At 40.4% G+C, this 19,062-nt stretch overlaps 2 protein-coding genes across 3 annotated transcripts in view; both read right to left on the reverse strand.

Annotated features, from left to right (window-relative positions):
- Positions 1 to 3,705, reverse strand: part of dcaf5 (ddb1 and cul4 associated factor 5) — a 34,838-nt gene extending 31,133 nt beyond the window's left edge. The window contains exon 1 of the mRNA XM_006632708.3: positions 3,307 to 3,705. Coding sequence (XP_006632771.1) covers positions 3,307 to 3,514 — 208 coding nt within the window. The 5' untranslated portion in view covers positions 3,515 to 3,705. The remainder of the gene's footprint in view (positions 1 to 3,306) is intronic.
- Positions 3,706 to 8,448: 4,743 nt separating this feature from the next.
- Positions 8,449 to 18,768, reverse strand: LOC138241036 (DNA excision repair protein ERCC-6-like). 2 transcript variants are annotated; one of them, XR_011190245.1, is made up of 2 exons: positions 12,711 to 12,832; positions 8,449 to 10,295 (listed from the first exon to the last, which is right to left on the reverse strand). XR_011190245.1 is itself a non-coding variant. In XM_069193406.1 (2 exons), exon 1 carries the CDS (start codon positions 18,766 to 18,768, stop codon positions 15,190 to 15,192), a length of 3,579 nt encoding a protein of 1,192 aa, XP_069049507.1. In that variant the 3' UTR covers positions 8,449 to 10,295; positions 13,502 to 15,189. The 2 variants fall into 2 exon arrangements, 1 of the variants encoding a protein (XP_069049507.1); XM_069193406.1 differs by lacking the exon at positions 12,711 to 12,832 and adding an exon at positions 13,502 to 18,768.
- Between the last annotated feature and the right edge of the window lie 294 nt (positions 18,769 to 19,062).

Raw genomic sequence — 19,062 nt, forward strand, 5'->3', positions numbered from 1 at the left:
CCCCAGTAAATCATGAGTATGACTTTGAAAAAAGTCAGACCTCAATGCAAATATTCCATTTTACCACAACTGTTGTGGGATTTTTTAACAGTGTCACTTCAACAGGAGTATACAATGATTTTGAACACACTCTGTCAGACATTTTTTAGTTTTCTTTCTTCAAGAATGTAAAAGCAACGGCACTGACAGAAGACTTCTTGTGAGGAAGTAATGAATATTTATTTTTTAAAATTTGGCAAACGGTTTTATTTGCAATTCTATGTATAGCACACCAAATGTACAGCATGTCTTTTATCGAATGGAGTGGTAACAAATTAAAACTGTGCTATTCCATTTTTAGATAAAGGCTTTGGTTCTGTAACCAAAGTTTAAATGAATAAAAGTCACTTTTTAGAGTGTTTTTGACAAAAAGTAATTCTTCAGGTTTGTAGAAACAAAACCCGTTGCTTGAAGTTCTGGAGTGAATGTCCAAACAGAATATCCATTCCAACAAGTTCTCGAGTGCCAAGTCAAATAAGGTTGTTTGTCCAAACAAATCTTATTTTAGTGCCTTAAACCTTGTGTTGAAGTTTTCAGGCTTTTATTTTGAATTTTGTGGATCCTTTTATTATGTTTTCTGTGGTGGAATGCCTTAACCTCTCAAACACATATAGGATAGTCACATGTCACTGTTTTTCTTGGGCCAATACTGATACCAAAAAAGCAAACATAGGATCATATTAAAATAGCACTTTTTGTGAAGACGATTGGAAACTGTCTGTAAATGGTAAACCCCAACTGGTTAATGAAAGCTTCAGAAAACAAATTAAATCGGTAGCTGAATTGCAAGATTATTTTTTACATACCATGGTAGAATTACAGTATATTAAGGAGTGTATTAAACTATGCTTGGTAAACTGGTCTTTATGATAGTAAATATACTGTATATATTAATTTACATTGCTATGCTAAAACTGTATGGATTATTTTCAATAAGGTGCCAAAGGTGCATAATAACTGAAGAGCTGGAAACAAAGTGGTGAAACAGGGCAGAGTTTGCACATTGCCTTATTACATTAGTGGTAGTTATTCAGGAAGTTCCAAAAGAACAGCAGGATGAATGCTATAGAAGGCCAGAAAATAAAACTAACATCTACTGGCAATCCCAGATGACCTGGAAGAACAATCCTCTGCATCCACAGATAACATCTTAGAATTATTATTGTGGGAGATGTTAGAACAGGGAAGGTGGCCTTGAAGAGCCACAATAGACCAATCCATTTAGATCTACTTTAAATCAAGAATCTGTAAGGAACTGCAACATGTGGGGTTTGTTGAATTTATTAAATTAACCGATTCTATAAAGTTAGGAATGCCGAGTTTTGTATCTTGGGAGCTATAGAGCCCTGGCATTTTCATTTCATAGAATCTCTAAATGGGAGGCATGGTGGGGTCAATTTTGGACATGGAGTCCTGTTTGCGGGAGTTTGTACAGCATGTTCTCGCCAAGTTCATGCGGGTTTCCTCTGGGTGCTCCAGTTTCTTCCCACAGTCCAAAGACATACTGGTAGGTTAACTGGCTCGTGGGAAAACTGGTCCTGGTGTGAGTGTATGCGTGTTGTGTCTGTGAGAAATGTGACTAAATCCTCGCGGGGTATCAAAATCAAGTCCAATAATCCTAAGGCACGTAATTAGCAATGGTCACTCTGGGATGAAAAATAATTAGGACCACCAATAATAGTCTTCATATGGGAAATTAAAACAAACGAATTCCTAGCAGCAGTGAAAGGCAAACTGGACTTTACTACTGTTGAAACTGTGTTGTTACTAATAATTACAGTAAGTCAACTTTTAGTTTTCATTTTGCTTTATTTATACCTATTTATTATTTATATCTACAAAGACGTTAATCTTTCCATTGCTTATTTCCAGTTGAAGGACTTGCCGCATGTTGTCAAAAGGTTGTATTTTAGAGTTACTGCAATACCTGATGAGAAACGGGATGGAAATTCAACAAAAAGCCAATTCTCAAGACCCACCGCAACAACCAGAATAAAACATCCGGATCACTAATATTTTGTAACTGCGTCAGTGTTATAAAATCACAAGCGCTCCGAATAGTTACAACGTTATGTGGATTCACCAAATGTGTAATTTGTGTAATTTAAAACTACACATACAGCATCTACTTGTCACAGGACGGCAATCGACTATGTCAGGTTTTTCTATCCTACTTGTTCAGTCTGTCATCTTTAAATAGGTACTCGATTGTTCAACCTGTATCTGGTGGTGTGGGGCCTTTCCCGATGTTTTGAAGCCTGGGGTTTTACTTCAGCACCTGTCCACAGAACCCCACTCGAGATTGTGGCGAAGGAAATAGGTTGCTTTAAGGCCCCCAATAATTAGAACTTGTTGTGGCATACTGAATGTTTACGGAAAGACACGAATAATAGCATGACCAGTCATCTCAGTGGTATTCACACAGAACTTAAAAAAGTAATGCAACGCTTGCTAAGACGAGCTTCAAGAGCACTTTTACATAACGCATAACTTTTAAAACCCACTTACGTCAGAGATACGTTGAGTTTATTATGCTGTTTTTAATAGCTGTAAATTAATATAAATCTGTCAACATTTTAACTACTTATTAGAGGTTAACGCATTCAGACATCTTTGTTTTCAACACAGGCTAAAACGAAACATCGAACTTCAGAAGCTTTTGGGCACCTCTGCACTGCACGTCCGTTCAAAATAAACTTTCGCGTTTCTGAGCACTTCTCAAAAACGTCTTAAACTCCTAACCAGTTGAGAACTGATCACCGTATTATTTTTCTCCATTTGAAGTACGGTGTTACATAGGAAATATAAACTAGGCATGATCAACAAACCAATGGAAATTTAAAAATAGAATTACTGTATATTTTGACCCAAATTTTATATTTATGCTTCAGTCAGTTTCAGTTTTATTCAGTTGTAGGGAAAACTTCATATTCTGATGTGAATTGATCTGTGTTAAAAGCAATTCCAAATAAAAAAAAAATAAATGATCAAAGATAAAATGTCTACATACTAACATTGCTTAACACTAGCTAGTGAATGCACAGATGACGTAGCTTGTCCTGTAAATAATATTTACATAAAGATATGCACTGTTGCATGCCTTTAGTCTTCAAATGAGACGACCCGAAAAACAAAATATGCCTATTAGCATGATTATATCCTAAGATGACGAAACTGTAGACATGGGTTGCAGTCAAATACTACTAATAAAGATAACCATAATGATATGACAAGGAGAGAGAGGAAACGGAAGACATGCCTACATACCGGACACCAGCCATTCCCCTCCATTGTTAGAAAACTCTATTGCATTGACACATCCAAAATGTCCCAGCAGATCCTTCTTGTACAGACTGGTGCAGCCTGCCAGTCGTCGCCTCTGAAATTCGTCCTTCATCAGAGGGTGGCCGTTGATCTTCCTCCGGGACAAGAAGCCCACCGAAGACCGCATACCGCAGCCCTTCACCACCTTCATTCTTCCTCTTCGCTCTTAACTACAATATCCGCAGTGTCAGACGCCGACTGTGTCCAAACATTAAATATGTCAGATTGCGTGCTGCCTATTTGCGGCTACATCGTGGCACGGAGAGTCTCAGTCTCTGCGCTGGATGTTTGCAGTTCACACACACGACTCGCTTCCTGCTCCACAGCCCCCTCCTCCGCCGACATCATCACAGCTGACCGGGGTGAAGTCATTTGACACCGGCGATGCACTTTTTTCATCATTCTTTGCTGTGACGTTTTGTTTGGAAAATTTCCCTGAGCTATGTATTATTTTAAAACGTTTTTTTCTTTTTGTATAAAATGATTATGATTGTGAGTTAGGGTTTATACACGTTCGTGTCTACAACACCTTGAGGAGTTATTGGTTTATTGAGTACATAGGTATCTGTATTAATCAATATTGTATTTCACAACCTTAAAGCTTGAGTTGACAACGCTGCCTTCTTCTTCCAAAGATGGCACAAAATTGTATGTTCGGTAGAACTGACAGTGACCTAAGAAATGTGTATGATGTGAAACACAATTATTAAGAATATTGAATATTACGAAGATAAGTCTAAATTCCAGGTGCTTTTCCCAGATTCGAAATAGACTCCATATTTTGAGATACCAGTCATTGACCAATGGAAAGTGTTTTGGTCAATTAACAATGACTATTTTTTAATTGAAAAATTATTTGTTTAATTAATTTACAAGCTTTTCAGCAATAAAATGATATACAACTGTGAGAAAAATTGCTTTTAATGTATGTGAAACTGAAATATAAAAAGATACCAAGTGAATACCTTTGCCCATCCTTTTATCTTTTTAAAAAACATTAAACATTAACTTTTTTTGCATCTGTGTTTTGCACTTCTGTTAGGAACACAGAAAATATAACCTTTGCCTTGTTTCACTGGCTTTATGAGAGATTAGGAGTTAGAGTTCTGTACCATTTTTATTAGATGTTATACTGATTATGTATAGAAATCTTTTTTTTTTCTTTTTGGAAGACAAACTCACAAAGCTCTTAGCAGATTGCAGAATAGGCAAAAAATATCCAAAAGTAAAAAGCTGATTTTGATGTATGCTGAATACATCCCAGACCCTAACACCTAATACCCTAACCCTCACCCCTTCAAAGTTTTCTTATCAGCCAGAAGGTGTGTATGGCACTTGTGTGAAAGCAAAGCTGTGTACACAACAGAAAATATCTGCATGTCTGATTCCTAACAGATCTTTCTGCAAGGATGTGCTTATTCCCAGAGAGTCAGTGAGCAAGATTAACTACTGGTTGCTAAGACTCTCCGGTCTCTGTTTTGTCTTTACTTTAAATTTAAATTTAAATTCCCCAATAATCAGACGTACCTATAAGAGTCTTGAAGTTAAGCATGCTCTACTTGTGTCTCATATTTCAGGGAGTACTTGCAGCAGTATCCTATTCATTGATGCCGAATAGTTGCGGAAAAGTCTTACCTGGAGTTATGAGAAGCACACTTTATTTACATGCACAGGAGACGTCTCTCAAGAAACTCTCCATAAGGATAAGTTCTTTAATGCAACAGCCTCTTTAAACAGGAATACGGTAAAAGCTTTATGCAGTTCTAAACACCAATTTTATCTACAAAACGATATCCAACCTCTGTCCCTGTTCTCTCTTCTAACATAGGGACAGATGTTAGAAGAGAGAACATCTCTTCTAACATATTATGTTAGAACAATATTCTAACATATTCAAATATTCTTATGAAATATAAGAATATTTCATATTCTTATTTCAAGACCTAGTCTAAAATTAAAACAAACTTAATAAAAACAAACTTATAAAAAGTTAATTGCAAAGATTTTGGACAGATGAACATACTGTGAACTTGTATTGCATACTGAAATCATCATTCTAATCAAATCCTGTTCTCAGTTCAGTTAGTTTTCCTGGAATACAATTTGCGTTGTATCCTGCAAAGAAAGCAGGCTTGATTATCTACCAGTTTGTCAGTCTCCACAGTCTGCTGTGTGCACAGGGAGAGTTTGGAGTGGCCCTGTTGAACAGAGGTGGAGCTCTGTTCACAGGCCTCAGGCTAGAGTCGCAGGGTTCAGATTTTCTGTTTGGTTCATGCAGTCGGGAAAAAAATCTCCAGGATGTAGGAAAACCTTAACTTGTATTTGCTGCAGCTGTTGTAGAGGCAGCCTAACTGACTTTCACCATCCTAGCTTCTCCTGGAGAGATTATAACCCAGCATGATAGCAACAGAAGACAAGTTTTGTGCAATTTTAATAATAATAATAATAATAATAATAATAATAATAATAATAATAATAATAATAATAATTGCTTACACTTACTGTATATAGCACTCTTCTGGACACTCCACTCAAAGCGTTTTACAGGTAATGGGGACTCCCCTCCACCAATGTGCAGCATCCACCTGGAATGCTCCCCACACATCAGCTATTAGTGGGGAGAAGAACAAAATGATGAAGCCAATTGATATATGGGGATTATTAGGAGGCCATGATTGGTAAGGAAAATTTGGCTAGGACACCTGCCTTACACCCCTAGTCTTTTTTTTCGAGAAACACCCTAGGATTTTTAATGACCACAGAGAGTCAGGACCTTCATTTTACATTTCATCCAAAGGACAGCACCTTTTTACAGTATAGTATCCCTGTCACTATAGTGGGCCATTAGGATCCACACAGACTGCAGGGTGAGCACCCCCTGCTGGCCCCACTAACACCTCTTCCAGCAGCAACCTTAGCTTTTCCCAGGAGGTCTCTCATCCAGGTACTGACCAGGCTCACAGCTGCTGAGCTTCAGTGGGTTGCCAGTTGTGAGTTGCAGTGTGATATGGCTGCTAGCATAATAGATCTCTTGATTACCTGTTTTGCTAAATCTGTATTTTGTAATACATCATAAATTGAGCATTTCTTTAACACATTTATTAATACATTTAATACCTTTACAGCTTAAATACATTTCGTGCTTACCTGAAGCCCTGCTAAAGCTGTATTTCTTAAGATAGGTAAGATAATTAAATCCATATTTGGCAATCTTCCAGTTTATTTGATTTGACCTCTGATCTTCTCTGACTGATGTTGTGACACCCAGGGTATCTCAGTCCTCTTTTTCCCTTCTCTAGCAAGTTCTAAATTTGTACCACATAATCGAATTTAACCCTCTGCCTCCTGCACCACTACATTCACTGGGCCATATGTTCTCAGGACCAGTAGCAAATGACAAGGGCTCTGGTCTTCCACTAAGTGAAATAAGCTGTTCAAACATGTTGGAGAATGCAAACATGCAGGGAGCCAGGGACTTGGGGACTCAAACAATGTCAGCAGTGAAGGGCATGCTGTGACAGCTTCTGATACCATGCCAGATTGCAACTTGGGTTCTGTTGCACCAGGGGAATTGTGGGGGCCTGGCGACAATGAGGAAAAGGAAGGTGCTGTTACAAAACTGGTAATAATCAGGAATTGACAGAGCGGTTTAGCCAATAAGTGAGAAAATCATTCATAACCCCTGACTTGTAAGTGATTTCTAGCAATATACCTGAGTGGCTGGTATAATTAGAGGCGCATGAATTCTTTGTTCTCTGGCACAGCTTTGTTGAGAGGAATAATAATCCAGGCACACTTGGTTAACCAAATGTTTGTTACAATGACAAGACACAAACTACACTACACACAACAAAACATACAACACACAAGTTACTTTATGTACAGTATTTACAAACAATGCAACCTACAGTTAAATCTATTTTTCTGCACCCCAGATGCCACAAGATAAATGGGAGCCTATATCCCTGTCCATAAAATGCACCCTATGCATTAGAAAGATGGTTCTAACTAAGGTATCTTTTATCCAGGAAACTGAAGTTCCCTAAAAACACAGAATAGCATGCTCTAACAAGGTTCAAAGACTTAGCTCCAGTCAGGTTTGGTTTGGATGATCAAGAAGTAGGGACTCTTGCCTGGCACAAGCTTCAAGTCCCAACCGTTCCGGAATCCTCTCTCTTCTCCTTGCCCTCCTGGTTTCCTTCTTCCTCGTTGTGCTCTTAATGTGATCTTATATTGTGTCTTTCTGTGCTACTCCTTGCCAATCATTAATCCACAACTTACCTAGGTATACTAAGATAAACTTTACAATTGTTTCTGCTCAAGGGACACCCCAGACCTCAGCTAACACCCTCTCTCCTTTGAAGTTTGAAGTGTTTACCCTTCCAAGTGTCACAAAATTGATCTGAAATCTAAGAGACACTTCAAGTCACCTAAAGCTGCAACCCTGTTCTTGCATGTTGTTCCCTCTTTCCTGACAGGTGGGTCACTGAGCTCCATTTGTTTGTGAATTGGGAAAGGGTCATGTTTTCTAAAGGCACAGTGTGAACACTAAAGGTGAGCAGGACAATCCTAATGAATTATCCACCAAAGTATGTCTCGCCTGTCTACTGGAGAACATACTCCAGTTTTAAATGATTTTCTAGTTGACCCATTCTGTTCTCTTTCTGCTGTGTTCACTAACATGTTTATACACTGGACTAACTTTCCAGATCCATAAAAGCTGCTAGCTTCTCTTCTAATCTCTGCAAACTTTCTTATTTTTTAGCTTTTGCTGATCGTTCCTTGTTTCATAAGACTGCTTTTTATTGCAGATGAAAAACTGTTCAACAACTGTATAATGTTATACCTGAGAAGCCTTTGGAAGCTACTGGGGGTTGCTTTAGCTCTGGAGTGGAGTTTTCAATGCTATTCATGCAATCGATGGTAACATCAATCTCTGGGCTCTTCTCACCTTCAAGATCTTTGTGAATAACTTCTATGGTTGTTAAAAAACACATTGGGCGTGACATAAATATGACATAACTTACTCTGCTAATCACTAAAACAAGTGTAGAAAATGAACACTCTCAATCAGGTTTGTTGTGAGAAAGGCACAGTGAGTTTATTATGTATGCATACAGGAATTGCTCAGCCACAAAAGCCGTAGTCAATTCAAAGTACAAGCTGGGACTTTCTCCTTTATATAGTCAAGCAGTTACACAAAAACAAGCACAAAGGAGGAAGCGTTTCCCCGAGGAGTGATACCACTTCAAGGGAGTAGTTAACATATTTGTGCAATAAGGCATTAAGAAAAGATATTGCAGAACAAAGACAGCTTATTTACAGCTCCAGATATCCACCCCCCATTAGTCCTTGAACATTATTTTTAAGTCCGGCACAATTTCAGCTCCAAAAATCTTATCCAACAACTTCTGTTACTCCTCAGGCAGTTTCTATGCCCAACAACAGCTAAGAGCTCCAATATGCTCTTAACCTTTTCCTTTCAATCCCCCCTTAGAAACTACATGAAACATGTGGTTTCTCATTACCACATATTATTATGAACGTCAACTGCCTTTATGTTGTTTTCATACATCTGTGGGGCTGAAGTTGTTGCCTCTCCCGGCCCATCTAATTAGGGGTAGTACGGTAGAAGAGACCCAGTAACAAGGTGTAGTACAAATTGATTTTAAACAAACACAGAGCAGAATGCAGATAATCAATAAAAACAAGCTAATGAATATATATTGCACTTGTGTCCCAAACCCCAAGACCTAAATACTGATTGTAACCAGACAGTGATTCCTCAATCATCTGGATTGTAATTCTGATCATTTTTGCCCTTCGTTATATAAATGTTGAGCTAGGTCGCCAATATGCTCAGAATTGCCAGGAATATAGGTACAACATTCAAAGCATATTACTGCACATGTCCCACCTTGGATTGCTAACAAATAATCTAAAGCCAGGCAGTTATGCATAGCAACCGTCCTCAGGGCAACCATTTCATCATTGACGGCCTTTATACCGGCCAAAGTCTCATTTGCTATTCTCTCCAAAGAGATTCTCTCCATGTTAATGGATTCTTGAGTTAATTTACCGGTACCATACGGAGGAAACACTATAGTAAAAACAAGTCTCAGTGATTTTTCTTTAAACTTTTTCTCCAGGCCTAAAGGGGCTGCACCCATATATGAGGGACCACGCACCCTAGGTAGCATGAGCCAGACCACTCCGTAGGTAGCCACGGGTAGGCGTTCTTCCTGCATAATAAGTAGGTGCCATTAGGTAGTGGCCCGTCTGTCCAGTTTTTGCAGGGCCCTTTCTATGTAGCCTTTGACCCAAAAACCAAATGCTCCACCCAGATTGTTACCTTTTTGGGTGGTAAAGTAATAACATGAGCTATACCCTATGATGGGCCCAGTTTCATTTGGGTTAAAACAGAGCCACCCCGGTACATGCCGGGAGAGTTTAATTAGCACTGGCTTTTATTATACTGTGGGGCATAGTACCCAGAGAAATTGGTAGATGTAATGTTTCATGAGATCATAAAGTCAGTGAAATTATATGTTGACTGTTAAATGTCACCTCCTGCGGCATCTGGTTCCGCCATTATATTAAACCCAAATAATCATTTTTATTAAAAGGAATGACTCCCATAGGAAGCCCCTCCCCCCCCCGCACATAGATTCCCAGCAAGAGCTTTGATTATTATTTACAGCAGATACGTACAATAATGCTTAAAAAGCGTTAACACTATGTTACACATAACAGGCATAGCAATAGCAACATAGTACCAGTCTGATTTCAGGTGCTGTGGAACGTCGACAGTGTGAGGCGTGGATCCCACCAGTCATAGCCTGTAACTCGGATGGCTGAGTCTGTCGTCAGTATCACATCCCCCCTCGATGGGTGATCCCCAGGCTGCTAGCATCTGCTCTTGAGTTAGTAACCTGCAAAAATGCAACAAAATGTCAATGAGTAAACTTAGAGAACCTGAGGCCAGATCAGCGAACCAGTAATTACTTCAAAGGGGCTAAGACCTGTGGTGCCAATTATTCTGACCTGTTGGCTACATAACACCATGGAAAGGGCATCAACCCATGGAGTCCCATCAGCCTGATACTTAGTCAGTCTGACTTTCAGGGTGCAATTGGTTCGCTCGACCTTCCCCACAGATTGGGGATGATGAGGGGCTTCGGAAATCCCACTTAATGTTCAGAACCTTAGTCACGGCTTGACAAACTTTTCCATTAAAATGTGTCCCGACAGAGCAGGCCCCATCGGGGAATAATGTCTATAAGTAAGTGTTTGGCAGTAATGGAGGCTATGGCTTGTCAAACTGGAGAGGCCTCCACCCATCGCGAGAATGAGTCCACTATTACCAAGAGCCCTGTTTTGCCCCTGCACATTGGCAGGCTTACATAGTCTATTTGAATGAGCATGGGCGCTGGGCACCTTGGCAGGGGCAGGCGCACTTTGTGCTGGTCAGGGTTCTTTTGGCATGCCATGCACCGCAAGACAATGTCTGCTGCGACCGTGGGGAAGCCCACACCACACCTTCGGACCATCTGGATCACTCAGGGGTGTCCTACGGATAGTGGGGTTTAAGGCTCCCTCACGTTCAATAACGAGGTCAGTCGCTTCTAATACCACCTGCCATTTAGTCCAGCGGGCCAAGCTCACTTGGGACACCTGGTTCAGTGACAACAGGGTGTGCACTCTATGAGGATAACCAGCTGCTGATCCAGAACTAAGCTATTTACAGCTTGAACTGCTAAACACGTAGCCTGCACAGCCCTGAGGCAGGGCCCCCACCCTTTGGCCACAGCATCCAGGGGCCCTGAATAATAGCTGACCGGTCTGTGGCTAGCTCCGTGTTACTGCATCCGCACCGCAGCCCAGAACCCATTCCTTTCAGTTACCGTACATACAGGAAAAATGTTTGGTCCATCTGAGGAAATCCCAAGGCTGGAGCCTGCAAAAGGTTCCAGCCTGAAACATCCCATTGCTTGTTTCAGATTGTCAAAAGCAGTTAATACAGCAGGAGGCAAAGAGACATGATCTTTTCAACGTACATTTCCCTTTAACAAATCTGTCAGAGGCTGGGTTCCCTCCAAGAACAAGTCCACCCAGGCTCGGCTGAAATTACACAAGCCTAGAAAAGACCTTAGTTCTTTTACTGTTGTGGGCACCAGTAATCCACGAATAGTGTGCGCTGAGTCCTCAGTCAGCCCCCTCTTCCCTTTGCTGATTTTCTGTCCCAGATAGACCAAAATCAGTTGGCTGATTTTCTGTCCCAGTTATCCAAACAAATCTGGGCTTTATCGTAACTAGCCTTATGTCCCTCTGCAGCTAGTAAGTCTAGAATCTTGAGCAGCTCAGCCTTGTGACTTTCCTCATCAGGGGAAGCAATCAAAATATCATTTACATATAATAATAATAATAATAATAATAATAATAATAATAATATTATTATTAATTGCTTATACTTATATAGCGCTTTTCTGGACACACCACTCAAAGCAGGACCTCGGTTTTAGGTCTCATCCGAAGGACAGCGCCTGTTTACAGTATAGTGTCCCCGTCACTGTACTGGGGCATTAGGACCCACATGGACCACAGGGTGAGCGCCCCCTCTGCTGGCCCCACTAACACCTCTTCTAGCAGCAACCTTAGTTTTTCCCAGGTGGTCTCTCATCCAGGTACTGACCAGGCTCACACCTGCTTAGCTTCAGTGGGTTGCCAGTTGTGAGTTCCAAAGTGATATGGCTGCATCATATTACAAGGGAGATCAAGGAAGTCAGTGAGGCGCCATTACTGGTTTCTCCCTTTGTCATTTTCTAAATTTCAGTCACCTTATCCTTAAACTCATTCAGACCTTGCACCTTACCCTTTCACTTTATCAACCTCCATCAACTTATTAATGTCCTCTTGGTAGCGCAGATGTTTTCCTGAAATCAATGCCCACTGCAATTTCTGGTCGCCCGAAGACTTCCATTCAGAATGCATTCTTTTACACTTTTCCTCTGTCCATGGTCCATCACTCATCTTATATTTTCCCTTAATTTCTGTTAATGTTTAGCTAATTTCTGCCGCTCTGACACCCAGTCAGACACCTCATGCAGCAGGGGAGATAATACTGACGCGGCCTTCGTCATCACGCCTCCTGCTCCTCTGTACTTGCCTTACAGTACAGGAAAACCAGTCATCCGGCGCACATCACGGCTCAAGGGAAACCTCTTTACTTACCAGCTAGCCCTTCCCGACAAACGGGGAAAACCCAAACCCACGGACCTCTCACACACTGGTATCCCGCAAAAGCACCTTGTCCTCTGAATCAGCAGATGAGAGACTTTGGGACTTACCTCTGATTAAGTGCACGCTAGAACTGCTTTTCCTGCTGTCAGGGAACGCGGAGACTTGGGCATCCTGTTTGTGATGATAGATTGTAGAAAATGAACACTCTCAATCAGGTTCGTTGTGAGAAAGGCACAGTGAGTTTATTATGTATGCATACAGGAATTGCTCAGTCACAAAAGCCGTAGTCAATTCAAAGTACAAGCTGGGACTTTCGCAGTTACACAAAAACAAGCACAAAGGAGGAAGCGTTTCCGAGGACTGATACCACTTCAAGGGAGTAGTTAACATATTTGTGGAATAAGGCATTAAGCAAAGATATTGTAGAACAAAGACAGCTTATTTACAGCTCCAGATATCCACCCCCACTAGTCCTTGAGCATTATTTAAAAGTCCGGCACAATTTCAGCTCCGCAAATTTTATCTGACAACTTGTTACCCCTCAGGTAGTTTCTCTGCCGAACAACAGCTAAGAGCTCCAATATGCTCTTACTACTTTATTTCACAGGGAATTAGAAATGTTAGTCAATATGCACTCCATTTTTCAGACATTGTAAGGCAACAATGCAATAACTAAGTGAACAACTTTAAAAAATCTAGCATATCTACTAGTATTATTTACAGATAATTACAATCCAATACTGCAGTGGTTCTCAAACTTTTTGGACCAAGTACCACCCCTGATCAAACCAAAGCATCCACGTACCACCTACAAGTCATCTTCTCATAGGAACCAGAGAAAAACGACCAACATGAGCACGCACACACACATATAATAAAAATAGCTCTGCGCACTTACCATTTCAGTGAGGGGGTGTGCCTGTTTAGTCGAACAAAGCCTTGCAATGCCAGAGATGAGGGCAGAGAGCTTTAAATGCAGACCTGGCTCCGCATCCATTTTGTTGCAGTACTTTGTCTTGATTGCAGTGAGAGCAGAGAAGCCTTTCTCACAAAAAATGGCAAAAGGCATCAAAAACCGCACAGCCTTTAATAAGAGGGCTGGGTATTCACTTTGTCTTTGGATCCAGAAATCTAACAGTTAATGTCGTTTCAATTCCGACATCAAAGTCTTATTAGATGATAACTCGAGAAACTTCTCTTGTTCATCACAGGTCAGATCTTTGGGTATTCCTATGACATCAACAGTAAAGGGGTTCCTGATCCACTCTGGTGTGGTCTCAACTGGAAAAAAATCTGAGAAATGTACTTACAATGACAAGAGATGCACTGCATTCACATCGTGAACAGCAGCATCAAGTGCCACACCATATGTGTGTGTAGATGGTTCTGCAAAGTTGGAAAAGTAGAGACATCACTTGCATTGCTTTTATTAACAAAAAGCTGCAGCTTTTTCTTCATAGCAGTGATCTTGTCAGACACATCAGAAATTGTTAAAGAGAGCTCCTGCAGTCCCATATGCAGCTCATTCAGATGTGAGAATATATCAGCCAGGTAGGCTAATTTTACCAGCCACACTGGATCATGTATAATCCTCCTTGTTCTCAACAGGTGTGCATGATCTATCAGAGCTGGGGTCAGTACTCTCGGTGTCTATTCCTTTCAGCCATGATATAATACTTTATTTTTGCGAGGTATTCATTTTCGATCAATTGTTCTGTTGGCAAATGTGGCGCTGTTGGAGAAATGTTTCCCCGTTTCCCCTTAAAAAAGACAGTTAGGGGTCCGTCTCAGAAGTTAAAAGAAGTTTTTTTTTAATGGGCATGGGAACGAAACACACAGAGATGCTCATTGTATTTTTCTCAAAATAATTAACCTAGAACTGTCCTTAAATATTTGTCCGTTATCCATCACGCTTTCCTGTGCTTACAAGATGGGCAGTGTTCCAAAATTCACACACATCCTCATACCTCCCTATTTGCTAAAGATAACTTCTTTCAATACAATTGGTTACTCACTGTAGGTTCGTAGCACGTGTTCCTATACAATGGTATATACATAGTAGACCTTGTGTCTACTCAAGTAAAAGGGCGAGCTGTGTCGACGTAGCCAAGTACTTAAGGCTGCTTATTTGACACATTAAACTAATTTTATTAAAATAGAAAATATAAGAAACAGTCTCAAGCTTTCTGAAACTGATTAAGTAAATTACAGCTGAAATATTTACATAATGTTTAATTATTCAATTTTCAATTCCCAATTTGCCAGTGCACACAGCAAATTTCCAGGGTCATCTGGCATACCACTTGGGGGTGCTCCACATACCACAGTTTGAGAACTACGGTAATACTGTACATGGAAAAGAGCATGGGTACCTTTTTATCTCATGAAAGATCCTACTCTGGTCTGAATTCCTCTGTAAAAACTGATACTAAACAAAATGGGAAACTCTTCCCTTATTCCAAAAGAATGTAACAATTCCACAATTATTAGACTTAACATATAAATATAAATACTGCGATACCCCTAACACTAATCGATATGTACTCTCAGAAATGCTTGTAAATTTCCTTTTTTCTTCAGATCAGACTAGACCCTGTTTATTTCTTTTACGTTTAATTTTAAAACTTGCTTTAAAAGTATATCTGCTTCTTGCTGTCTGCCTTTCCTTTCCAGTTTGACTGCTTGATTAAGTAGAGCTTTACGCACATCTATAAGGGTTTTTTCAATGACCTTTTCAGATTCCTGATCGGAAGAGCCCTGCATACTCCATGTATTTGAGTGGCTGCAATCACTATTGGAATCGTCTTTACTAGTTAACAATTTGCTGGGGAGATCACGGACCATGCAGCCCCCTTCACATCTTATCTGATCATTCTCATTACTGGCTCCCTTTGCCATTAGGGTTCCATCTACAGTTCTCAGCTGAGGAGATCCTGCTTCAGGATTTTTCTCTTTTTTCTCATCTGTGTTTCCTGCTTTTTGTTCATTGGCTTCCAGGTCTTTTCCATTGTTGTGACTGACTGAGGCACTTTCAAAGGGCACAGGCATCCAGTCCACACCATCAGGAAACAGTGGTGGCACATAACCTTTGTTTGACACATCAGCCTCTGTTGGTTCATTAAGGTATTGAAGGATCTGAAAAAAGCTGTCTTCTCCATAATCTGTGGCCTGTTCCTGTACCTCTTTATCTGTAGACTGTATAGGAGATGTTCCTCCACCACTAGTCACATTGGCATTCTCAGAAATCATATGTCTTTCTAATAAAGCTAATACTGTGCTTAAGTTGTGGTCATCATTTTCCAAGTATGATTCAAACAATGGATCGTTTTCGTTCATACAGACAGGGAATGGATCATTCAGAAGTTCATCCAATAAAAGAGTGTCCCTCTTCTCTCCTGACAATTCAGGTTCTTCAAGGTTAACAGTAGGTTGTATGTGGCTTTCAGTTCTCTTTACCTTGTCAGAAGGTAGACTGTGTTCAGTGGGATTTAGTTCTCCTGTACATTCTTCATAAAAGTGCAATTTCCTTGCATACTGGGTTGTCACCTCTTTCTGTCCAGCTATATTTTCAAAGAATACAGGGCTTTTAGCACATGGAGAAATGGGCAATGCAGGCCTGCCTTCACTGCATGGCTTGTCCTGTAAAGAAACAGCTTCAGTTTCATTAGAAGGTGATTTATTGTTACTGTCTATTAGAGATGACATTGAACTTGAAGTCCTAGAATAATTACACAGTATAGGCAATTGTACTGGTGTGTGATGACCTGACTGCTCAGACAGCATAGACACATCATTTCCTGTAGTATTTCCATTTTGGACAACAGGTTTAATGGAGTCAGTTTCTAACACTTTTGTTAGATTTGTTTTCTCACAGTCCTCAGCACCAAGCCTTTTTGATTGTTGGGCTGGAGTGGATGTCATAATTAAATCAGAATCTGGCACATTGAAAGACAAATGGGTGGCTTTCTGAAATTCCAGATTAGTTGCAATTTCACTACCTGTTTCTACACTTTCATCACTCCTATCAACAGCAGATGGTTCATCTCCAGTTAAGTCAACAATTGCAAAGACATTGTTTCTGTCTTTGTTAATGGATTTTGTGGTCAGTTTGTGCCCAGTATGAAAATTGTCTTCATTCATGGAGAGATCTTTTTGACTCATGGTAGCACTGTGGACGTGAGCTGAAACTTTGCATTTTTTCTCAAGTTTGGTACCTTGTTGAGAATCTCTCAATTCTGCATCTTCTATGGGATCTGAGTCACTGTCACTGGAGTAAGAAGATCTTTCTCTCTCTGTTGTTTTTTTCTTCTTTGTACTCAACCCTGTTTTGTGACAAAAGCTGTGCAGTTCTGCTTCCTTTTGCTCCTGGGGTTTTTGCACTTGAAGTTGATCTGTATTCTGTAGTGATTCTTTGTTAAAATCATTTTTCCTGGAGGCTGAGAAAAAGAAGTTGTGATCCGAAATCCCAAACATTTTCAGGCTGTGCAGGTAAGCTAAATGATCACCCAAGGTTTTGTCTGTCTCTTGCCGATCACAGTGCAGGGTCTGGAAGAGACGTTGTATGGAAGAAGATTTTGTGTCCCCTAATGTAAAACACTGTTTCATGTCTTGTTTGTTGAAATACTTGATAAAATTCCCATTCTCACCCATTGCCTGTCTGAACAGCGAGTTTTTGAAAATCTGACTGCGGTATTTGTTTTCCTCGATCGTCCCACAGGTAATCAGTCTGTAAACTATCACATCTTTCTGCTGTCCAATTCTGTACATTCTGTCTAAAACTTGACTGTCTGTGGCAGGATTCCAGGATGGATCAACAATGACCACCCGATTGGCAGCTGTTAGATTGAACCCTACTCCTCCTACTTTAGTTGTCAGTAAGAAGACTGTATACTGGCTCTGTGTCTGAAACAACGTGACACGGTGGTGACGCTCGGCAGCAGAAAATACTGTCCCATCTACTCGCAGCAACTTAAATTCTCTTTCTTCCAAAATGCGCTCAATAATACCCAGCATTTTTACAGACTGAGAGAAGACAAGAACTCGATTACCCTCCTCTCTGAGCCTTTCAAGTAAAGGCACAAGGAATGCTATCTTTCCTGATTCTTGAATAAGATTTTCACTTGGAAGCCGAAACATGTTATTCTCATTAAAGTCCTCGATAAATTCGCTATGTGAAAGATCTAAACCCAACTCATCCCAGTCAAGCAACTCACTGTATTCTCTGACAGTAAGCAATCTAGGATGATTACAGATTTTCATCAGACTATCGCTGTCAGTTAACTTAAAGTCAGCAAGACATCTAGTAGAAATGAACTTTTTGTACAGTCTCTCTTGTAAGGGGCTGAGATAAACCCACACCACAAGATCATTCTTCTTGGACATCTGGGCCATCTTGACAGAATCAGTAGCAACCTGATCCTCTTTTTCTGGCTCTTGCTCTTTGCTTTCTCTCTGTATGTCTTCTTTTGTTCTCCTAAAGTAGTAGGGCTTTATCACTTCTGTCAAGCTCTCTGATGTCTTCAGGCCCAATGCTTTCTCTGAGGGACTGGCATGCTTCTCCCTTCCTCTCATTATTGGATTCTCATACAACTTTTTAAAGCTTGGGTATGTACCAAGGAGACTTCCCTGGCAGGCAAGGTGGGTCAAAGACCACAGCTCTTGGAGGTTGTTCTGTACTGGTGCACTAGAGAGCAGAAACCGGGTCTTTGCTGGGATCACATCAGCTGCTTTAAAGCTCTTGCTAGATCGGTTTTTGATCTCATGAGCTTCATCAAAAATCACACAGTCCCAAACAAATGCTTCTTCGTTATTGGTGGAGAATGTCGGCAAGTTAGTAAGTAACATTTTGTATGTGGTTAGGAGCACATCTCCTGTTTGCTTCACTTCGTTCAAATTCCTTACTCGATGTTTGTTTGTGGTATGAAAGGTAAAGAAATTTATATCCGGTGTCCATTTTGTTAACTCTTCAATCCAGTTCTCCAGCAGTCCGATGGGCATCACAAGCAGGACAGATCTAATTTGCTTCATGTTTTTCATTCCGGCCAAAAACACAACAATCTGTACAGTTTTTCCCAAACCGGGGTCATCAGCTAAAATCACACCTTTTATATTTTTTTTGTATGCTTCATAAAGGAAAGCCAGTCCTTTTTTCTGATGCTCATACATTTTGTCAAATAATGATTTAGGTAGTAAAAAACCACTATTGAGGACATCCACTGACTGCTCCTGGGCTGCCTCTTCCCACAGTTCTCTGCTCTGTTTCCACTCCATGTTATTCGACCTATAGAGGAAAATGAACAATTTCCATGAGGAAAATGAACAATTTCCCAACTGCCTCACTATGAACTAAGGATGCAAAATACATTTTATTTTCTTCACCACAGCTCATCATTTCCAGTCTCGGGCCTTTATGGCTAGTTAGTTTCTGAAATGACAGATTCTGAGATTCCACACAGTTTT

The sequence above is a fragment of the Lepisosteus oculatus genome, chromosome 8 (genome assembly GCF_040954835.1).
Source record: "Lepisosteus oculatus isolate fLepOcu1 chromosome 8, fLepOcu1.hap2, whole genome shotgun sequence".
NCBI lineage: Eukaryota > Metazoa > Chordata > Actinopteri > Semionotiformes > Lepisosteidae > Lepisosteus > Lepisosteus oculatus.